General features: G+C 40.3%; 1 protein-coding gene across 12 annotated transcripts in view; it reads left to right on the top strand.

The window, feature by feature from the left end:
• Window positions 1-23,662, top strand: part of ANKS1A (ankyrin repeat and sterile alpha motif domain containing 1A) — a 119,015-nt gene that overhangs the window by 47,255 nt on the left and 48,098 nt on the right. For 7 of the 12 annotated variants that reach the window (XM_079980847.1, XM_079980840.1, XM_079980849.1 and 4 more), the window contains 4 exons: window positions 1,224-1,264; window positions 3,001-3,115; window positions 4,880-5,421; window positions 23,509-23,559. In XM_079980847.1, coding sequence (XP_079836973.1) covers window positions 1,224-1,264; window positions 3,001-3,115; window positions 4,880-5,421; window positions 23,509-23,559 — 749 coding nt within the window. The remainder of the gene's footprint in view (window positions 1-1,223; window positions 1,265-3,000; window positions 3,116-4,879; window positions 5,422-23,508; window positions 23,560-23,662) is intronic. The other 5 variants (XM_079980846.1, XM_079980848.1, XM_079980843.1 and 2 more) reach the window with 2 other exon arrangements.

Here is a 23,662-nt window from a genome sequence, read left to right as displayed (position 1 = left end):
CCATTATACATCTAGACCGGATAGATGGGAGGTGGCCTGCTCTTGATGGGGTTACACTCCTTGCTTGGGTTCCCAGCTTCAGGGTACTTCTGGATCCATCAGTTTTGCTTGAGACACAGGTGGTCTCAGTGGAGCAGAGGGCCTTCCATCAGCTTTGGATGGTGGCCCAGCTGCACCCCTATCTGGATAGGAATACCCTAACTTTTGTTGTCTGTGCTCCAGTAACCTCTACGTTAGATTACTGCTATGTTGGGAATCTGATGTGAGAGACCTACATAGTTCCAGTCACCACACACAGGCAGCTTAAGGTCCCAAACAGTTCACTGCTCTAGAAGATAAAAGCTTCAGTAATACAGTTCCGGACGTTGATATATACCTAGGTTTTGCAGATACAGATACAGGTATATAAAAGTACAAGGAACCTCTGTTACCACAGTAATTCAAAACGTAATACAGACGCCAACTCCCTTCACAATACTCACTGACTGACTAATAAGCTAACAAAGACTGCCTCTCCCCATATGAACTGACCCAGACCCTATGACAGAGCTTTCCAAACTTTTCATGTTGGTGACACACTTTTAAGACATGCATAATTTCACGACACTAATTCAGTTTTACCAGAAAACTGGAGGTTAAACGAACCCCTTTCTAGTCCTGGGAGGATCACGGGGAGTGTTTACATGACACACCTACACACTGCAGCCGACACACTTACATGTCACGACACACAGTTTGAAAAGCTCTACCCTATGAAAGACATCTGAGGCCCTTGTCTGTGTGCCTCTTTTATCAGAAAGTAGATGATGAGGATTGAATGTGGGGCAATGCTTTCCTACTGAACTATAGTCCTTCGTAGTTTTATGCAGCCCAACTTTTACTGTTGTACTGCTGATAGTAATCTAGTGTTGTTACATAGTTCCCCAATTTTGACAGTTGCCTCCAAACAACTGTCCTCCAGGTAGGATTTATGTTGCCATTCCCCTACCCCCATTTTCTTTCTGAGCATGATCTACTCTTTTAGGCTATAAGTGGTTATCCACGTGATGTAGGAAAAGTTGACACACTGCTTTGTAGGGCTGGAAAACCACATGTCTGTTTGGAAACTGTATTTGAGTAATCCCACCTTCCACAGTTGCCTGCTGCCCTTCTCTTAACTGTTACTGGCCAAGGACAGGAATTCATAGTTCACATGTTAAATATTTTCATTTTTAAATTCTTAGGTGAATCATCTTCAGGTCCTGCCAGCAGTGTCCAGCCACAGGTAGGGCAGGATTGATCCTTAATGTACATCGAACCTAAATATAATGGATATAAACAGCTTGGGAGGGAAATCTTAACATTTTATGTTTACTGTAGGAGCAAAAACAATTTGCAGCTTATATGCAAGTTAGTCAGTATGGGCTAAAATGGCAAAGGACTGTACATGAAGTAAGTGAAAGAAGGAAAATTCCTGTGACTTCTTCATGTGATGTATTTGCCTAGTGGGGAAAGTTGTAATAAATTATGATGGGAAGTCTAACATCATGTTCTTTGAGGTCTGATGGGTTATTTGGAAAATGGAATCAAAATGGAAACATGAACTCACTATTATTTACTTATTTAATAAAAAAATTATATACACTGCAGCTGACACACTAATGTGTTGTGACACACAGTTTGGAAAACACTCTTTTATAGAGAGATACTTTACTACTGGGCTACTTCTTCCCTGCCAAGATGTACTTGTAAGCTAAGGAGGTTATGGTCTTCCTGCATGTTTTGCAGAACAAACCAGATGGAAAGCCAAGTATGGTAGCTTCCTCGATTAACTTTCCAGTATAAGCAACAGACATATCATTTATGCATGTATTATATTTGCATCCCATCTTTTCTTCCACATGCTCAATTTTATCCACATAATGAGCTTATGTACCTCGTACCTACGGGACCGCCTCTCCTGGTATGCCCCACGGAGGACCTTAAGGTCCATATATAGCAACACGCTAGAGGTCCCGGGCCCTGAGGAAGTTAGATTAGCCTCAGCCAGAGCCAGGGCCTTCTCAACCCTGGCTCCAGCCTGGTGGAACGCTCTGTCTCATGAGACCAGGGTCCTGCGGGATCTGATTTCTTTCCGCAGGGCCTGTAAGACAGAGTTGTTCCACCTGGCCTTTGGCTTAGAATCAGTTTGATTCCCTCCCCCTCTTTCTTTTCCCTTTCTCCTCCTGTGAAGAGGCTGCATCCTAATGTTTTAATGTTGTATTTTAATCTTTTTTAAATTGTATTTTAATCAACTTGTTTTTATTATTGGTTTTTAGCCGCCCTGAGCCCGGTCTTGGCTGGGGAGGGTGGGGTATAAATAAAATTATTATTATTATTATTTTTATTATTATTATTACTATTACTATTATTACTATTATTATTACTATTATTATTAGATAGGTTAGGACATGTTTGATGAATATTGCTGTGGTAACATGTTCAGGAAGGTTTGCCATGACCACCAAAAAGGGAGATGTGAAATCAAATGTAACAGAAAAAAAGCAGAAAGTAGTATGGTCAGGACATAGTACAATATGTGTGTACAACTGGCATGCTTGCTGGATTGGTGTGCAATATGGTGTCAGGCATCTGGTATTAGAGTTGGCATTTTGAGAATCCCATGCTTCCACATTCTAAAAACCATATTTTCTAATCATCATGGTTGTAAAGAGCAGCTTAGAAATAAGCAGGGAGCATCTGATTTATCAAAACAAGGAGGTAGGCATTTTCAGGGGCTCAGTGATTCCCATGCTATTTTCTTTTCCCTTAACCTTGTTCATGATCTAATTCATGATCTATGCCACTTGTCAAAGTTCCCTCTTATACAAAGTCACATTTTGTAACCTTGGAAGCTGGATATATAGAAAACATTTTGTACTTAAGTTGCAGAAGTATTAATCTGGGTGTAGAGTTTGCGCTTTGGCACATGTTGCTTTGATAATGGCATTGGAACTTAAATAATATAAGATCCTTTCGCAGGCCTGGCCACGAAAAGGTCAGTCTTCCCAAGATTGCCAGTGGCCACTGAATTGCCAAGCTTCTTCTGACTTTTCTTCTAGTCATTCTGAGCAATATCCAAGTCCCGAATCAAAAGGTAAGTGCTCATTCAAAGTCTTTCCAATTTCACTGAAGTGTACTTAGAAAAAAGCAACACCAGTTTTTCTGATAGCAAAGCATAGTTTGGAGTGTTAAATATGGAGCATTACTAAAACGCTTGCAAAGGTTTCTCACAAGACTTTGCTCATGACAGACAATATTTTTCTGTTTGCTGTTTTGCTTTTAGGAGATGGAAAGCACATCCACTGTTTCACTTGAACAGTGACCCTATTGTTGGGCTTCATTGTTGGCTTTGGGACAGTCAAATGTTCCAGTGTGCAAAACACGCAGTCAGCTGCTTCTCCTCCTCTGAATGCGGTGCTGCTAAATATTAACATTACGTATAGATACCACATTAAATAGTCTCAGTCCTTGCACAGAAGGTGGGAAGACATTCTGCACTTTTATCTCTTTCTTGCCTCTGACCTTTAGCCAAGGCTGGATTAAAATGGTTGTGGATCCCGGTGCAGTTCCCAAAATTGTGCCCCACTTCCTCTAAAAAAAGAACACATGAAATAAGGTACCAAAAAATAAGTATTGTAGTATCTTAAAGCCTGAGAAATTAATTATGGCATGATATTTTGTAGACTACAAAATATGCTCTGAGCCTGAGGAGTTTGACAGCTCTCAGCAAACCCCAAACTAAACCTTGATAAACGAACAAACAAAATACTCTGAGCACATGCAGTTTCACATTATAAACACATATAAGTCATAATTGTTTCTTGTTCACTTTCTGCCTTGGGCCAGTCACCAACTCTCAGCCTAGCCTACCTCACATGGCTGTTGTGGAAATCTAAAAGGAGCTCTAAAATGGCTGCAAGGGGGGGACTTAGGGCTTGAAAGCTAGGCATAACATTTTGATTCCTTTAACCAAGAGTGATATGTACTATAAAAGGCCATGTTTTTGGTCCTGCCTCTTTCTGCCCTTTAAACACCATCCCGTATTTAGCTATTAAGGACCTTTGTCTTGTAGTGAGGGTGCTAGGTGGGGGAAGGTCTTTGAATTTCACTTTTACCTATAGTGAGTATTGGAAATTGTATTAATGAAACTGTCTCTTCACTACAAACTTTTGAATAATTCATATCTGCCAATGCTTTAAATCAGGTCCTCTTATTTGATACTAGACTTATGTTTTAATTTGTTGTTAAGTGTCACGTTTCAGTAGCAGTTCATATTGCAAGCAATAGGGCAATCCACCCTGTGTAGAGGAATTTGTTAATGAGAAGCAAGCTTTTGGTGGAGTTAACCTCACTACAGAGCTCTTATTTCTCTTGCATAAGGAGGTGAGCTCAAGCCACTAGGGAAGGAAGCAGCTGTAGGGAGGAGGGGGAAATGTTTTTGAACTTGCAGGTTGTTTGCAGCTTTTATTTTTCCCCACCCAGTGCTCTGTGCCAAGGGTAGGGAGTGCTGCTCTAAATAACACTTTGGCCTTTATGGAAATATCTTGTGTTCCAGGAGTCTCAGCCTGCCCCTCTCTCTGCAGAGTATAGTTAGCACTTCTCCAAACCTTATATAGCAAGGGCTGATTGTTAGTGTTAACAGGAATAAAATGAAACGGGGCGGGCTGCCAGATTGCATAAATCAGGCCAGTGTTTGGAATTTCATAAATGCTCTGACTTCGGGTACGATCTGAGCACTCAGAACAATACTGAACTGTTCTTTTTAATTTCTCCCTCTCAGTGAGGGAAAGCCGAAGCTCTGTTTCTTAATTTCTGTGTTTGGCCTTTGTTTTTTTGTTTTGCTTCCATCTTACCGAAGACCAAAGGAGGAGCAGCAACAGCCAAGCAGATGCCCAAGATGTCCAAGTGCTGGATCAGTTCTCAGGTCTGCTGCATGGTTCTTCTCCGGTGTGTGAAATAAATGAGGACCCTTTCAGACTTATTTCTGCTGTGGGCAAAGGAAGTACCGAGGGGACTGCTATGCAGCTTGAAGATGTTGAGGAATCCATATCGGTACAGACTAGCACTGCAGACCAAAATAAAGTGGTCTATTCAACTGTTCGCCATACCAGTGACAACAAGTTGGACCCTGAAACTTTAGCACATCCTCACTTGCCACAGCACCCTGGTGGTGCTGAGGAAGGAGACAAGAGCAGTGTTGTGGGCAGAATTCACCCAGGAGGCAAGCCCAGAGCAGAACTCAAACTTAGCCGTAGCTTGTCAAAATCGGACTCTGACCTCTTGACCACCTCCCCAACAGAGGACGATACTATGGGGAGCAGAAGTGAATCACTTTCCAATTGTAGTGCTGGAAAGAAAAGGCTGGAGAAATCACCTTCATTTGCTTCAGAGTGGGATGAGGTAAGGCTGACCTTGACCTTATAAATCTGTTTTCAGTGGAATGTTGTTGGCAAGAGTTGATTTTAATACAGCATTTTGGAGGGTAAAAAGACTGGAGACGGTGCTATTTGTCATATCTCTGTTTTACTTCCCCTTTTTGTAGATAATTACAATTTATCCTCATAAATTGAATCTGGAGCTCTGAACATAGTTGGTGCAGAATTGAGGGGGGGGTGCTTAAAAGATTTTTTAAAATATTGTTAGAAATTCAGGTTCAGGGTGTGAATTCCCTTGGCTTGTCTGCGACTTTGTAGAATGAATTCTGTACTGCTGGGGTGGGGGTGGGGGGCGAGGAAGCTGAAAGTGCTGGAGAATCAGTTGTCACATTGGAAAAGCTTCCACAGCTTATTCTCTCTAGAATAGCTTGTAGAAAAGAGTGGGTCACATATCTAGGTCACCGCTGTCTGCTTTGTATAAATGAGAAGTCATCAGTAAAGATGAGGAGTTCCTAAATACTTTTGCACAGGTAGCTTAAAGGAACTAGTTCAGAAGATTAATAGAAAGCCAGCTTTACTGTTACATGTGCAAGACCACTAACTGGTTAAACTTGCTGATAGAAAGTTGCCTTAGTGAATAACTCAGCTAAGATTAAGTGTCCCTCTTGAAGCTTCACCACAGCATTACTGAAGCATTCTTCAGTAATGCTGATTCTACGGACTCTAAAAGTAGAGTCACATGAAAGATGCAAGTATAAACTGCTTCTAAATAATTAAAAGGGGCTCAAACTCCAACTGAGGGTCAGTTTTGAGGAACTACATGTCCAGTCTAAAACGAATGTAAAGGGAATTCGCTTGTCTGGCAAATTACATCCGTTGTGAAATAATGGAGTCACTATTTATGTAAAAGAATCGCTATTTATATAGTTCAGTGGCATGGTTTTGTAATCATAAGAAATAGATTAACCTTTATATTAAACGATTCTGAACATTTGGGAATATGACAATTTACTTAAAATAACAGGAGGACCTGTCCTGCGCCCACCTAGCCAGGGTAACAGTGGGATATAGTTTCCAAAAATACTGTGAACATGGGATTATTTTGGAAGCATTGTTCTCTGAATCTAACACTATATGCATTCTGTGTCATATTTTTGAAGCACCGGTAATACTGTCTATTTTTTAAAAAGTACAACTTTTTCTTTTACCAATACTACATAGGTGGCAAATAATAAACCTGAGGAGGGGGTGGGCTACTGATAGAAAGGAGTGGGGGGGGGGCAGGGGAGGAGAGGTGGGATTAAGAGTTCATGACTCCCTGTGTGTATCTATCTTCACTTAGGACTTTAATTAGCCCAAGCAGTGTTATGCAAACAAGTCCATATACATACGGAGTCATATATGCCACAGCATTTTTCTTCATGCTTTGCCTGCAAAAGGCTAGTCCATCACATGACAAAAGTATAGGAAGTTGTAGGAAGAACAATTGGGAGTGGAACACATTTAATCTATGGTCGAGGTCTAGAAGATTATGGTTGCAGATTTTGTGCTAGCTCTGAGTTCATTGGTTTAGGGTTTCAGTACACTCCCTTTTGTGCTCTGATGTTTTCAGGTATCTGCAATACACATGCCTAAATTTTCACCTGTCAAATAATCACCTCTATTTCTGACAGCTGAAGGAAGTATCAGGCAAAATTAATATAATCTCCAACTCCAGAAAAATCTATGTTTTACAAAACAGCACAGAATTGTCTTTCCATAAGGAATTGGATTCCTTTAGTATTGAAACAATAAAAATACCTGTACAGAAAAAAATATTTGTTTTATCAAGGTGGGTGGTTATGCACAGTGGTGTATTCTGTTTGCATTGCTGTGGATTAATGCCATGACTGATAATTTTGTACTGTTTGCTGGAAGTGCTACATATGATTCAATTTACCGTATTTTTCGTCCCATAGGACGCTCCGTCCCATAGGACGCACCTAGTTTTTTTGGGGGGGAAATAAAGGAAAAAAAATTCCCTTTATTTCCCCCCCAAAAGCAGGTCGGGGAAACCGAACCAGGTCGAGGAACAGCGGGATGGCGGCGCTGCACCTCCCTGCTGTCCCCCGAGCTTGTGGGGCTGGCCGATGTCTGTCCGGCGCGCGGGGTGCTCTGCTTCAGGGCGTCCCGCCCACCGGGCAGCAGGCTGCTATCCGCAGCGTGGGGAGCCCTACGGGGAACTCCTGCAGGGCTGCCTAGGCTGCCTAGGCTGCGGATGTGTTCCCGAAGCGCGGGCGCTCTGCTTTCAGCGCGCCCGGCACTCCGGGAAGCAAACTACTATCTGCAGCCTAGACAGCCCTGCGGGAACTCCCGCAGGGCTGCCTAGGCTGTGGATGTCTTCCTGAAGCCTGGAGAGCAAGAGGGGTCGGTGCGCACCGACCCCTCTCGCTCTCCAAGCTTCAGCGAAAGCCTGCATTCGCCCCATAGGACGCACCCAGATTTCCCCTTCATTTTTGGAGGGGGAAAAGTGCATCCTATAGGGCGAAAAATACGGTATGTTAGGAGTAAATATACAGTGGTGCCCCGCAAGACGAATGCCTCGCAAGACGGAAACCTGCTAGACGAAAGAGTTTTCCGTTTTGGAGGTGCTTCGCAAAACAAATTTCCTATGGGCTTGCTTCGCAAGACGAAAATGTCTTGCGAGTTCCTGCGGGGGTTTTTTCCCTCCCCCCCCCCTTTTTCTAAGCCGCTAAGCCGCTTATCAGCTTATCCGATAAGCCGCTAAAAGCCGCTAAACCGCTAATAGCGCTAATCTGCTAAGCCATCAATGCGCTTGCTTCGCAAGACGAAAAAACCGCTAGATGAAGAGACTCGCGGAACGGATTCTTTTCGTCTTGCGAGGCACCACTGTATTACATTGCATATAATAACAGTTCTTGGTCTGGAAACTGTCTCATGCATTGCAAAAATGAATACTGCCATTAACACTTGCAGTTTTGATCTTAGTTACTAACTCCTATCTAAATATTTTGTGTTGGAAAATTATAAATGAGTGCAACTGCTGTCTAAACTTGTATATAGTGGCCTTAAATAGTTCAAGATGTTCTGTTTCCCAAACAGGGCATTGAAGAGCTTTCACAGTACCTTTCCAATGATGTTTTAATGTTCAGTCTGTTTCTTTCAGAATTTTTGGTTACATCATCTTTAAAGACTCTGATTGGGGTCAGTGATACTAGGGCTATAGAGAACTGCTGGAACAGTTACTCATCCTGCTGTTCTGTACTAATGGTTATTTGCTGTTCCATCTGTGTTCTGATGGTAGTCTAGGCTGCATTTTGAAAAAATAAAGCAAGTCCAGCTCTTGACTCATGTATTTGGTAGCTATTTAGCAGAACGCTAATTGCTGTTAAAAGAACTGCTTTAACTCATATGCAGTTTACTGAGCTGGTTAGAAAATAGACTTTTCCTTTCATAGGAGATCATACTCCTTCCTCTTCTCCCATGTGAAATTCCTCTTTCCTTGTCACCATTAACCATTATCTAGCTGAGTCTAGATGAAGGCTGGTATCCAACAAAGTCATCCTGTTAGCACAAGGATTTTTGCCTTCAACATAGAATTTCCTCTCCTCTATCTGCTCCAAATAAATAAAAAATTGTCCAGTAGCACCTTAGAGACCAACTAAGTTTGTTCTGGGTATAAGCTTTCATATGCATGCTTATACCCAGAACAAACTTAGTTGGTCTCTAAGGTGCTACTGGACAATTTTTTATTTATTTCGACTGTGTCAGACCAACACGGCTACCTACCTGAATCTATCTGCTCCAGATAGTTCAAGGAACCCCCAGAACAGATTTAGGTATAACCTGAAACGTACGCTGACTAGAGACTAATCCAGGATGGTCTGCAGTCTCCATCTGTAGGCTGAGTTATTGTTCTTCCTCTCTTCACTAACCCCCTGCCTCTGCACAGCATCCAAACAGATAAAGGAAAGTTTGCTCATTATTTTGTGACATGTTGCTTCCTCCTAATAAAGCTGTTGCCAGGTTGTGGATTTTTGCATATTTTTCTTGCGGACCAAGGCACCTTCTTTTTGCTTTCATTGATTTTATATGGAAATAAGTATGGTTAACTTAATCTGAATCTAACTCAGGGCACATTAAAGTTATTAGGTTAGCGTTTTAACCAGGAGTTTAGCACTGGTTTGCAACCATGTTTAATGTAACTCTTAACAGATGCAAAACTATCTCATGATTAACACTGACAAGGAGAGGGAAATAACTCAAGTGTGGGGAGATTGAAATTTACTCATAATTTCTTAAATAGTTAGCTAAGTTGAAGCTATGTCTACACTAGGCATCATTAGAAATTTATGTTCTCTTAAAATACCTAGATACTTTCATAAAAATCCAGTGTTAATATATTGATCCTATCATTCATTCTTTCCAAATACAGTTATTGGATTCAAATCAGATGCTTCTCAGAGGATCCTAATATGATATACTGTACTGTAATATAAATCTGGCTGTAGTATGTTTGTGAGTAATATTTGTGAATTCTGTCTTTTCAGAATCCGGCCTGTATTGCTACTTAGTGGCATGTATATAAACCTCTTTTAGAGATGAAATTGTGTGTAATATATCCAGCTAAATTTTGAAGCTGCTGTGGTTAAAATAAAGTTTGGATGAGAGACTTTCAGACGCAAATCACAGTTCAGTAATTAAGCTGCTAATCAGCTTCTCTTAAATTACTGAGTCTTGGCTGAAGCTCAGGAAAACAAACATAATAGAGAAACTGATTTTGGCCTAAGGTACATGAAAGTGATTGAATCTGTAAGTACAGTATAGAGTCATGGGATACAACTGAGAATGACCAAAGTTAATAGAGTAAGTACTAGAGTATAAGGCATGTACAAGCAGGGTTTTATTTCCAGCCAGAACTTGCTGGAACTCAGTTCTGGCACCTCAGGTAGGCACCATTACCATTATAAGAGAACAAGGATGGGGTTCATGGTGAGTTCCGGCATCTTTTTCTAGAAAACTAGCACTGTGTATAAGTTAGGTTAAAATGGGAAGGAATGACTTGTTTATAGGTGCTCACTATTGTTCCCAACCTGAAGCTGCATAAGGCAGAGTTCTGCCCTACCTTGAGCCCTTAAGTAAGACAGATACTACTGGCTTGTCAGTAAGAGCCTTTTCTGAGCCAATGGGGCACACTATATACCTCAGATCCTGCCCCAATTTGTAGGCTTGTTGAATGGCAAAGGCTGAAGTCTGCACCCTGACAATGGCTTAAAAGCAGGGTATAGAAATATCAAAGGAAGAAGCAAAACATAATATAGCAGAACCTTGCTTATTGCTCCACTTCACTGTGGAATAAATTAAGGATTGAACTTATGTCTGAAGTGGGCTGTAGTTAGTATAAATATTTGAATGCCTTTAAACTTAGCTGAAGGCTAAAGTGGTAAATTTGTTTCTATAATCTGCTCATAAATATTCAGCTGACATGAATTCAGTGTGCAGCAGTCAAAGCACACTAAATTTTACATAATGTGAATAAATTGCTTTTGTACTTGAAGGTTGTAGGATGTGTGACGCCTCTGCCAGGATGTGAAATGCTGGCATGCCAGTTTCAGAATTGTGTTTAACTTGTATAGATGCATTTTTTCAGGTGTAGAACAACTTTAGACTCCACTTTGTATGGCTTTGATTATTTTAAAGAACCGTCTGTCCCTTTCAAGCAAATGAGCAAAGCAGTACTTAATACTTATTTTTACTTATTTATGAATGGGTGTGCTCACCATGTCTCACCTGGTAATGGGCTGGATGAGAGCCAATAATCTGAAGATCAATCCAAACAAGACTAAGACACTTAGTGGGTGGTTTCCTTGACCAGATGGATGGGATCAGAGTAGATATGCAGCTTGGAGGTACTTCCGAATTAGTTCCTGTTGTTGGAGGCTCAAGTGGCCTTGGTGGCACCGAGTGTCTTTCACCAACTTTAACTGTTAACTATGCTGTGGTTACCACTAGGTTAAATTACTGCAATGCGTTGGGGGGGGGGCTTCCTTTGAACAGGCCTGTGCAGAGTGTGGAGGCAGCTGAGTACACTTCTCCCGGGCCTTGGAGGGCTAAGCTGGTTGGGTGCCCTGCAGCAAGAACAGGCTGCTTCTTTGTTTGAGTTTATAACTTTATTCTAACAAGACTCCCACCCCAAACCTCATACAAGCTCTGCAGGGGGCTGCCTTTGAAGATGGTTCAGAAACGGCAGCTATTACAAATTTAGCTGCCAGATTCTTGACTGGGGCAGAGTGGTCTGTACATGTAACACCAATTCTGGAACAACAAAACTGGCTGCCAGTTAGTTTCAAGTCTCCAGTTCAAGTTCTCCTTTTAACCTATGAAGTATTCTGCAGGTCAGGATCCCGATATGTCAAAGACCACCTCTCCCTTCATGAACCAATTTAGACCCAGCATTCATAATCTGAATCCTTCTCCATGTGACCCCTCCATAGCAAGTTCAGAGAGTGGCAGCACGAGAATGGGCCTTTTCACTGGTGGCTCCTTGCTTGTGGGATACTCCCCATAAAGAGGCATGCCCGGTGCCATCTTTATCTATTTTTAGGTGCCAGGCAAAAACTCCTGTTTTTCCAGGGCCCTCGATTTGAATTTGTGGCTTTGTTTAGTGGGCAGAATCTGTAAGACCTATCTTGTCTACGTTGATGTGTTTTTTTTCTTCCAGGCTATATAGGTGTGCTTTTAGCTTTTTATTGGTTGTGTTTGTTATAATCAGTTTTAGTGTTTATACTGTTTTTGTATGTTGTCGTTGGTCACCTCACCTTTGTGAAGAAAGTGACTAACACAACAACTAAATTTAATTCAGAGACATCATAACAAAAATTATATGCAAGGGATTTCAGCCAATTCTGAAATCCACTTGTGCTTATATACAACAATTTTAGGGACATCTAAACAGAGTGGCCTGAAGCAATATCTTTTACAAACAACATAATATCTAAGAAATTAGACAATACAAAGGGTGGTATCTAACTAAGTTGCACTCAGGGTAGACTCACTGAAATCACTTAAGTAATTGAGTTTAGTGATCAGCTCTGTTTATGACTTAGTTGGGTTCAAATCCCCACTCAGCCATGAAGCTCAGTGGTTAACCTTGGGTCAGTCACCATCTCTCAGCTTAACCTTTCTCACAAATTTGTTGGGAGGATAAAATGAGGAGCAGGAGATCCATGTGTGCCACCTTGAGCTCTTTGGAGAAAAGGTGGGATATAAATGTAATAAACAATGTTTAAAATTTGTCTGGTCCTGCATACAATACACATCTCTTGTTCCCCTAACTTATTAATCCCTTTTATATTATTATTTATGGTTTTCAGTTTTATACATTTCAATAATTTTACAATCATTTTACCATTTCAAAACTTGACTTCCTCCCCCCTTTCTGTAGTTCTTTAAATTTATTTTTAATATTTTCTGCAAATCCAGATTAACTTAATTTGCTCATTTACTCATCTACTTTAAATATATACTCTTATAAAGCTGCAGACTATTACAATAATCTTGCCAATGTTCTTATCTGTTTACAAATTTGTTTGTAAATATTCCATAAACCATTTACATTCTTTTGTAAAATGTTTATTATCTTGATTTCTTAGTTTTCTGGTAAGTTTCACCATTTCTGCATATTCCATAAGTTTTTGTATCCATTCTTCTTTTGCTGGGATGACTTCTTCTTTCCATTTTTGGGCACGTTCTTGCCTCTGTCATCACATACATTAATAAATTTCTATACAGTTTGGGTAGTTCTATCCCTATAATTCCCAAAAGGAAAGCTTCTGGATATTTTTGGGTTTTTTTACAAATGTTATTTTAAACACCTTTTTTCAGTTCATTACATACCATTTCCCAGTAAGCTTTAACCTTACTACAAGACCCCCATCTTACTAATCCTACCTAGTTGGTATTTCTATTTACCATTAGTTGCTGGGACCTTGTTAACAATGTACAGTGGTACCTCGGGTTACATACACTTCAGGTTACATACGCTTCAGGTTACAGACTCCGCTAACCCAGAAATACTACCTCGGGTTAAGAACTGCTTCAGGATGAGAACAGAACTTGTGCTCCGGCGGCGCGGCAGCGGCAGGAGGCCCCATTAGCTAAAGTGGTGCTTCAGGTTAAGAACAGTTTCAGGTTAAGAACAGACCTCCGGTACGAATTAAGTACTTAATCTGAGGTACCACTGTAATCAATTTCCAATCATAATTTGTGAAACAAGTTTAAACTATTTGCATCAGTTTTATAAGGCATCCTGTAAATGTACTAGTAATTTTAACAGAAAATGTTTTATGCTGTTACAGTTTGCACATTGGGGACCTGTATGGTTTCCAAACATGTGTAATCATAACATATTGAGAGACACATTTTGCATATGCAGTTCCCCACACAGAGGTCATCTAGGAAAAATGTGATGCGTAACGCAGGCTGTAGAGCAGCCAGAACTGCAACTCATTTGTGCATCTTTGTGCAGCTTATGTAAAGCCAGTCCATGGACTCTCCCTATTATGTAGATCAGCTGCATCCAGGACTGGAAACATTGCCAGCTTGACTGGGCGTATAGACTACTTGTGCCAAGGATTCTCAGATATTTGTCACTTCTGATTTTAGATCAGATATATATCACTACTATGTAGCAATGCCTGGAAGCAAAACTACAGTGCTCTAGTCTAATGTTGAGACACCTTTACCAAATTATCCCACGCTACTTTCTCCCCCCCCCCTTTTTTTTAAAAGCAGCATTAATTTATCTGTGGAGGGGTGACTCTTCTTCAAAACGTGTTCTGCTTTCTTGAAAATACATGGATGATTCTTTAGTCATCCATGTTTTGTTTCAGAGCTTCAGATCCCAAGCTTATTCCAGATTCCCAGCTGATCTTTACCTGATTGCTTAGGATCTAGTTTTCAGTCTGTGTTGCTAACCTTTCCATCGTGATCCATTCAAGATGAAAGTGAGCTGCCTGATTTTTTTGAAAGGAAAGGCAGCCAGGGTACATATTTCTGCTAAAATTGCTATGTCTTTAGTCCATGTCCAGATAATATTCCTTGTTAAGGAAAGGCCATGCATTTGGTTAGGTAATTTGTAAGGCATGCAACTTTATTTTATTACTTTGAATTCAGATTAATAAGAATAGCATTAAATTTTCAAGTCTTCGATATTGGTGCTGCCAAGCTCTTAACAGGCAAGCCTACTATATTATGTATATGTGGAATGAAATAACAGTGAACTTACAAACCTATAATTCTGTGGCATGAAGCTGCTGACCAAATTAGCCAAGCATCATAAACTGCCCTGGCTTTGCTCTCTGTGTAGTAATTGCTATCTTGTGGAGCCCTGGTTATGGTTTATAGGAAGGATAGTGACAAGTAATATATTACCTTAATTATGCATTGGTTTTAGATTCCCTTAAGACTTGTGGTCCAATGTGGTCATGTAATTCATAAACTGAATCTTACGGTTTTTACTGCTCTTGGCTACTGAGAAGAATATGACTTCATATTTTCCTTTTACCCTTCTCAAATGCTAAAGCTGTCCTTCATTGGTAGCTTTTCACATGTTCTGGGACATATTACTTGGCTTTGCCTTTCTAAGGCAATATCAGCATTAACTTATTTGCAGCTGATTTACCTGAAATGTGTATAATGTCTGTATGTGTATAAATGAACATAATTTTATTTGTGCAGAAGGCCATAGATTCTGTACATGCTCTTGATGGTATCTACAGCGTTATTGTTATGGCTAGTGGCCAATGCAAATAAATTTTCTATGTATGTATCTACAGCGCTATAAACCTGAAAGTATGAGAGTTGTTTTGGTTTGGTCTTATGTTGTTGTGTTGTTGTGTTTACTTTTCTATGGACCAACATGGATTGTATCTATGATCACACAAAAAGCAACCTTTGTGGTGTTTCTAGTTTCATTGCATGTCAGGAAGCAATAAGAAGAAATAACAATGTACTGGAAGCCATATTTGCAGAGGTCTGCCAGACCTATGGATTGCTAGGAAATAATCTGATTACCAATTTTTTTATCTTCAGGAAGTGCTACTTCTCTATAGACACGGGTAGGCAGGCTTCATGCTTGCGGGAACTTTGAGGTTGTTTTTTTGCTAGAACTTGTCACTCTCCAACTAGAGACAGATGCAAGAAGCAGATGCTTTGAATTAAAGAACTCAGAGACTAGAAGTTTTATTTTACGCCAAAACTAAACTGAAATTACAACCCTTTCACAAACAGAAACACACAAACCTTTTTTTTTTTTTTTTTTTTGCTTTTGCAGATTCAGCAGGATGGCAGAGTAATTTTGTTGTCATTGTTAAATTGGGAGTCAGAAATTCTTGCTGATCTGCTTCAAATCACATAGAGATTTTTCAGTAGGTTCTGATCTACCTTCTGCCCACTCCTGTTTTAGGCTGTCTTGAAATAGACTCTATTTTCAAAATGAAAATAGCACTTCAGGTTTAGTTGAGGCTGTTACTGCTCAGCAGCTTCTTAGCCTGCACTGCATTGTAAATTATATTTTACAATGTGCCCATATGCCAAGAGCTTAGGCTCCATAAAGCCTATTTATTAGCTTTGCCTTTTCTAAACTATATTTGTGTCAAGAGGTTTTTTTTTTTGGCTTTGCCTTTTCTAAACTATATTTGTGTCAAGAGGTTTTTTTAAATTGAGCATATGAAGTTACAGCTTCCTCAGAAAATAGAAGAAAGAGACTAATTACATTAAAATACAGGCAACTCCCCGTTTGTGCAGGGGTTGAGTTCAGGGTCATTGTGCATGTCAGCATTTCTGCATAAGCCCATTCTGCCCCTGTCCTGGGGCTGAGACCAATGCACGTGTCAGCAGTTGCATGTCAATTGGACGTGCAAAAAATGGTCACCGCCTCTATTTAAATTTTCTTAATTAGATTAAGAAAAAATGTTGGCTGTGCTCTTGCCTTTTTAAAAAAGCCAATTTACTTAGCACTCAACCTCAGGGAAAAAACAAGGCTCTTCTCAAACTGAGATTTTTTTGTATGGCTCATAATTAAGCTAAAGCAAGAATGAAAATGCAGTTTACATTTACTAATTTCTATGAGTCTCTTTGTGTGCACTTTGTACAACAGCACAAGTGCACCTGTAAGCTAGAGTTGATTTTGGTCATTAGTAGCTAAGTAAACAAATCCTAAGAAGCTTGGCTGTTGTTTTGTAATGTAGGGTCACCATATTTCAAAAAGTGAAAATCCGGACACAAAAATTGTTGAGCTTTTAGTTTTTGAGCTATTTTTAGTGAAATTCACCAAAATCTACACTTCCGACATGGGTTGCCATACATCCAGATTTTCCTGGACATTTATCCAGTTCCCACCCAAACACTGTTTCTGATGACCGAATCCCGGTTATGTCTGGGAAATTCCAGACATATAGCTACTCTATTGTAATGAGAAGCATAGGACAGTCATACCTCGGGTTGAGAACGTGATCCGTGTGGGAGGCACGTTCGCAACCCACAGAGCTGCTTCTGCGCATGCGCGTGATGCGATCCGGCGCTTCTGTGTATCCGCATGATATCATTTTGTGCTTCTGCACATGCGCGAGCATCGGAACCCAAAAGTACCCGTTCCAGTACTTCTGGGTTTGGCGCGGTCCACAACCCGAAAATGTGCAACCCTCAGCATTCGTAACCTGAGATATGACTGTATAGCATTCCACATCCATACAGCCTGTATTTTAGGTTTTACTGTACAATTAACTATTATCTAAATTCTCATGTTTTGTGCAGTGTGAGGGAAATCCATTCATACCCTAAACCCATAGTAGTGTTTTTCTTTATGCTTGCTAGCTAGTCAGTTTCACTACAAATTTAATCATATTTCTTCTCCATTGTGCTGTTGTGTAAATTTAGAAACAAAGAATTGAAAATTAACACCAACATAACCTTATCCAGAGTACTGTTTTGCTGTTATTTTGTAAGATGTAGTTTGGACTGTCAAATCAAAAAACTGTGCACTTCTAATTTGTGGCTTTTGTGGCTTTTAGAAGTATAGAACATAACACAGAACAAAAAGAGATGATATTTTATACAACTTTTCAGCTGTAGCCCAAAATATACATGTTGTCAGGGCTTTTTTTGTGACACCACTCACTTTTTGCTGCCTGTAGCACCCAATTTGTGCTTGCACCTATGACACTTATAGCAATACGTAAGTACTGACACCTCACTTTTTTTACCCTAAAAAAGCACTGCATATAGTCTTCCACCCACTGTTTTGCTGATTACTTTTTTACTATTTTGTTATCACAAATCCCTGCTACAAATAAACACAACCTCTTTCCCATAATCATTAAACCAGTCACTACTGGGTAACATTACCTCATATGCATTGATTTTATAGGAAAGAATAATTGAAGTTCCAGTAATAAAACATTGTTCCTTAGAGTTCCATGATAGTTGACAGATGCACTGAACTGTAGTGGGAACACACAATGCAGGCAAGAGAAGCAACTTGTTACTTTCAGAGCTGCTTGACATTTTATGTAATGGCCCCAGTTTGACGGGGAAAAACCACATAGAAAAGAGAAACACTTGGGGATGCACTCTATAGATATGTTGTTGCTACTCCCTGGAACCTCATGCAAAGGTACCGTATTTTTCGCTCTATAACACGCACCCGACCATAACACGCACGTAGTGTTTAGAGGAGGAAAATCCATAGGCATGCCACCCGTAGGCATTCCCTCCATAACACGCACAGACATTTCCCCTTACTTTCTAGGAGGAAAAAAGTGAGTGTTATGGTGCAAAAAATACGGTACATACACCAAGCTTTATGTGGTAGCAGCAAATCCAGGTAAGCTTGTCAGGCATCTTTCTCTAATGTTCTGAAAGGGATGAAGGGGGTCTGAAGTTGTATACAAATTTTTTAAAAACACTATGTTTGCTGCAGTGACATTTGGTAGTTCCTGGACCTGATAGGGTTACCTGTGGCCAAGGGGGTCGTGTAGGTGGGGCCAATAAGGACCAAGGAGGTCGCATTGACAGGACAAAGTTCTGATTTTCTTTTCACCCTCCTCTCTTGCAGAGGTGTTGAAACAAATGCATTGCAGTTATAGGAGTACTTGGTGCCGAAGTAAACTGAAAAGTGTCTAACCATAGCTAAGGAAGGGTCCTGCTGTCAAAATTCATAGTGTGAGTTAATGTCACAACAACCATACATTACTCGGAAGCAAGTCTTACTAAATTCAGTTGGGATGGCTCCCAGCTGGGATTGGAACGTGAATTGGTTATTCTTAAAGGTGCCAATTAACCCTGTTAATAAGGTCCCCCTAACCTTCCAGCCTTATGGAAAAAGATTGTCCTCCCCTCCCCAACTTACCTACTACTTTGCCTTCTTTCCAGAATGCAGAGGAATATTAAATGGACTAGGGTGTAGGAAATCAGGGTTAAAACCACTACTCAATTATGAAATGCCCTGGTGACCTTGGGATATCCACTGGGTTGTGAGAATAAAATGTGAGAAAAGAATCATGAATGACATGAAAAAAAACCAGGCTCACTTGCTTTAATCGATTCAATAAGATAAGCTGGTTATAGAAGAGCAGCAACATGAACAATCTAATTCTGTTAGCTACCTGTCTACTCTGAAATAAGTCCTAATGAATTCAGTAGTGCTTATTCCTGGGTAACTGGTGTTAATTTATTAACTGTAGTTATATCACCTCCCTTTAATTTAGTTAAAACCCTAAATGAAAATCAGAACACATTATGCAATTTAAATATTATTAAAAATATACTTCAGGTTAATATTTTTGCCCTTCCATGCTTACACAAAAGATAAGTAAACAAGGGTCCCACTGTGAGTATCTATCTTTCTGGCACATGCTGCAGATGGCAGCACAGGAAAAAAGCATGGTTCTGATTGGCTTGTGAACACCTACAGGAAGAATGCATGGTGCTAATTGGCTTAGGATGGGGTGATTAACAGAGAGTGCTACCAGTGGACCCCCCCCCCCACTACTCATTCTAAATCTTAGCTCACCCCACTCCTGAGGAAAATGGGGAGGAAAATGAGCAAAAGAATCCATTGCCGCACCAAAGCAATTTCTGTGGGAGAAAGATACTGGAGACATTCTGGTAGTGATTATTTTGATTGGCTAAGCAGAGGTGAGCAGAAGAATCTAGTAAGCATCTCATTCAGTGGTAAATGCATTAATAACGACTGTGGGTGACAGTAGAAAGGCTGAACTATGGCTTTGCAGATTTGGGACATGGGGGTGGGGAAGAAACTCAGAATATTAGGAGGGTATGCCCCACTTTGTCCAACAACTGATCCTCCACTGGTTTGCTGAAGAAAAGTTGCTGGATAAAGTTGAGAAGGAAAAAGCCTGTAGCTTGTGTTTCCAAAAGTATTAGCAGTTAGCATAGTAATAGGCCTTTTTTGGATGCATATTAGCTTCTAGCTTTAAACAAGAAGCTTTAACTCCGCTTCCAACTTGCCTGGTGATAGGATGAAACCCACAAACCTGAGCTGCTCTTTGGTGCTGCTGACCAAAAATTATTCCAGAGTGCCTTTAAAAAATATGTCCAATCATGGCTGATAATAATCTGACTAGGCCTTTGGAGAAAATCTCCACTCCAGGCTATCACTTGTTTACAATGAAACCAACTTCCATAAGAGGTGGTGGACTATCCTTGGAGATTTTTAATCCGAGGTTCTAGTTGAGATTCCTATATTGCAGAGCATTGAACTAGATGACCCTCACAGTCCCTTCTAACTCTGTATGATTGTATGAAATCCTAAGAATACCAAATTGCTTGAAAAGTGAGCAAAGCAATCCTGTGCATGCATTCATGCATGCTTTGTACAAAAGTTTCATAGAACTAAGTGGCACCTGCCAGGATAAACATGCTGAGGGGTTGGTTTGGTGGTGGCATTCACCTTGATGCATGACTGAGTGCACTGACAAAACCAGTAATATAAGTTGGTTAGAATTAACCTTCAACAACATTTTTGTGCTTGCAGTCTGAGAAATAGCACTCCCCTGGAAAAGATGGGAGAAGCATGTGAAACCTTTGATCTGTGCCGAGTTGACTCTATTGCATGAAGACTGGCAACTTGACAAATGCTTCCAAATATATTCCTGCAATCATTAGAATGAGAAATCTTGCTTTTTTCAAAGATAGAGTGCTTACTAGATTCTGTGTAAATTGTTGCACCATGGATTGCCCACACATTAAATTCCCTGGTAGCAGTTCACCTCCCACAGTTTTGGAAGCTGTTAAACCAGGTTGACTTGCAACAGCATCACCATTTCCTTTTTATACTATCTTAGATTTATAATGTTGGCACAGTTAGATGCTTGTTACGTTGCAATGGGAATGATTTGTCTTTTTTGCAATAAATTGTCGAGGCAGCAAACTGTATGTTGCTCCTTTTCTGTAGCACTTAAAAACATTGATCACAGAGAGACCTTTTATTTTGAATTAATTTTCAGCCTGTCTACAGATAGTTAGTATACGTACCATATGTAAACCACAACATGCACTGAGCTGTGTTTCTCTGCTGTACTGTTTTTATATGAATGGCTGTGCACAAGCATGATATTTTATGCTTGTCACAGAAATCTATAACCCAAGCACTTAAAAAAAAAGGAAAAAAAGAAATATCAGTGTTCTTGGTTCTTGGCAGTAGGTTCAAAGGGATAGCTAGATTAACCTCAGAAGCAATTCATAGGATTGTTAGTGATCAGAAGCCAGGGCTTCAGAGACATCACCCAAAAATTAAACAGCAATTTCTGAAGTTGACTTGAGAACTGCTTAAAGCAAAATGCAGACAAAAATAGCATTGGCATACCAGGAAGCAGCTTTGCCTAAAGCAGCTCTCATGCCAAAATGCCCTTTGACTTTTTAAATTCAGGGGTTATAGGGGGTTCTACATGGGGAAACTGTTTCAATGGGATTTCGTGAGAAGTAGCTAAATGGGAGGGGTGCACACACCTTTCGTTCCCTGTTTGTCAGTTTGATACTGACGGCCCTGCAGCACTAAGGCAGAACTAGTGCCGCTTGTGATGCATTTTTAATTATTTCATCAAAACTGAAGTAACTTGGCACAAAAGGGAGTTCTACGCTTTCCCTTCATTGAAGTTCATTGAGCTATTTTTTATCCTTAAAAACACTCTTGAAACAAATTAGCAGAGACTGGGAAAAGCAAGGTGGGCAGCCTTGAAGCATCCCTCAGGGCATTTACCTTTTTACAGAAGAATTTTATGTTTAAGTGTTTTATGCATCAGCTGGGATTGAAGAGGCAAAAGATATTAACAGACGTGGAAGTTCTATTTGTTTTCCAGCACAGAGTATGTCAAGCTGCTTTTGTTAGTGCATGCTAAATGAAGCCTTTTGGCAAATGTCCACATTTCCACTAAGGGAGGGGCACAGCTGTTCTAAATGGAGGGACTTTGTTAGGCTTAAATGCTGAGGCACTTGCATGTTGGGTGTGCATAATAGGATTTGTCGGTGGAGCGATAGAAGAGCAGAGCTAGTTACTGTTACCAAAATGGACTGTTTACTTGGACTCCTCCATTTCTCCCCACCCCACCCAAAAATCTACCGCCAACATTTTTGGATAACAAAGCATTGAGCTAGTGAAGGCTTCAAAGCATCTGTAAATCTCTGACCTTCTAGATTGCAGCTGTTCTTCAAGGGTAAACTTGAGGTGCCCTTTGAAAATTATGAATGTAATAAATACAGTAATAAGTATAGGGAATTGTTGCCAGGTAGGCCACAAAGAATAGGTACTTGAATTTGCCTAGTGGTTACTATTTAACTTGATTATAAGCTTGTGGGTTTCACAAGGCCCTTCAGATATTAAGTCATCCCATGCTACTCTTATATAACTTTGGTGCATAAGAAATCTGAGGGTGTCTTCCTTTTAAAAAAAAGCAACCTCTCAAGTGAGGTTTTTTTGTGTGATGTAAGCAAGTGTGTGTATGTGGGGAAGGAGAAAATGAATGGTGTATCATCTGAATGCAGTTGAACATGTGATTTGGATCCAAGGGTCTCTAGCATGACTGAAATGTCACTTCAACTCATGTAAGGGGGTAGAAAGATTATCCTCTGAGCCTGTACACCAGGCATGGCCAAACTTCGCCCTCCAGATGTTTTGGGACTACAATTCCCATCATCCCTGACCACTGGTCCTGTTAGCTAAGGATGATGGGAGTTGTAGTTCCAAAACATCTGGAGGGCCAAGTTTGGCCATGCCTGCTCTACACAATATCTCACAAGGTAGGCTTTTCATAAAGCACTGAGCTGCAATCGGGAAGAGAGAGCAAGATAGTCCCATTTCATGAGTAGGGCACTGCTCATGTGTCTTGCTATCTAAGCTGCAGTATATGCTTTTGGGAAAAGCATACTTTTAGACTTCAAAAAAGTTCTCTGCACTCTTATACATATTGGCATTTGTCAGGAATAAAAAGACGTCATTCAGCTGAAATAACTGATCAAAATCCATGTTTCTATTGGGTCATCTTATGTACTCAGGAAATTTTTTTATTGGGTTGGACTGTTTTGTGCATATTGGACTTAAAAATGCTTGTCTTTGTGTTTCTTTTATTCTTGCACCCCCATGGTCCCCATGACTGCAATCTAAGAAAGCTCCTTTCAGGATGTTGCCCCACAAGAAATACATAAAGTAACATAAAGTAACTATCTGTAAAGTACCTGCTTCTTAGCAGTATGAGAAACAGGAAATCTGAAAATAGTTTAGTGCACTAAAAACATTGGGAACCCTATTTCCACATCTGCTTTTGAGTATCTACCTCATTTTAATGTTAAATTGCACAGCCAACCATAGAAGTTGTAGAATAGTTTAAAACTTTACCTGCAGTGCTTAAGACCAGGAGGCAACTCATGGTACAAAAAAAAAAAGGGGGGGGGGGACATGGCCCTTTATTAAATTCTGGCCTGAACTTGTGCTGTTCTAAATCAAACAGTCTTAAGAAGAGACCTTGCATAATCCATTCTCCTAGACAAAATTGTGCTTAACTTAATGGATTGAAACGCATGTTTTGCTCTTTCCCAGCAGTTTCAGCAGCAGGTGCCTGATGTCGTCGAAGTTCAATCTTTCTCCAATGTAAGAAACCTGCAGAACTTTGCCTAATCTGGGAAGCAGGCTGACTGCTGGGGTTGCTTAGTGTGCAGTTATTTTCTGCTTTCTTGGTGTTTGTGTTTTTCCT

The sequence above is a fragment of the Podarcis cretensis genome (assembly GCF_951804945.1).
Source record: "Podarcis cretensis genome assembly, chromosome: 6".
NCBI classification, from domain to species: domain Eukaryota; kingdom Metazoa; phylum Chordata; class Lepidosauria; order Squamata; family Lacertidae; genus Podarcis; species Podarcis cretensis.
This window is presented reverse-complemented; position numbering and strand designations above follow the sequence as displayed.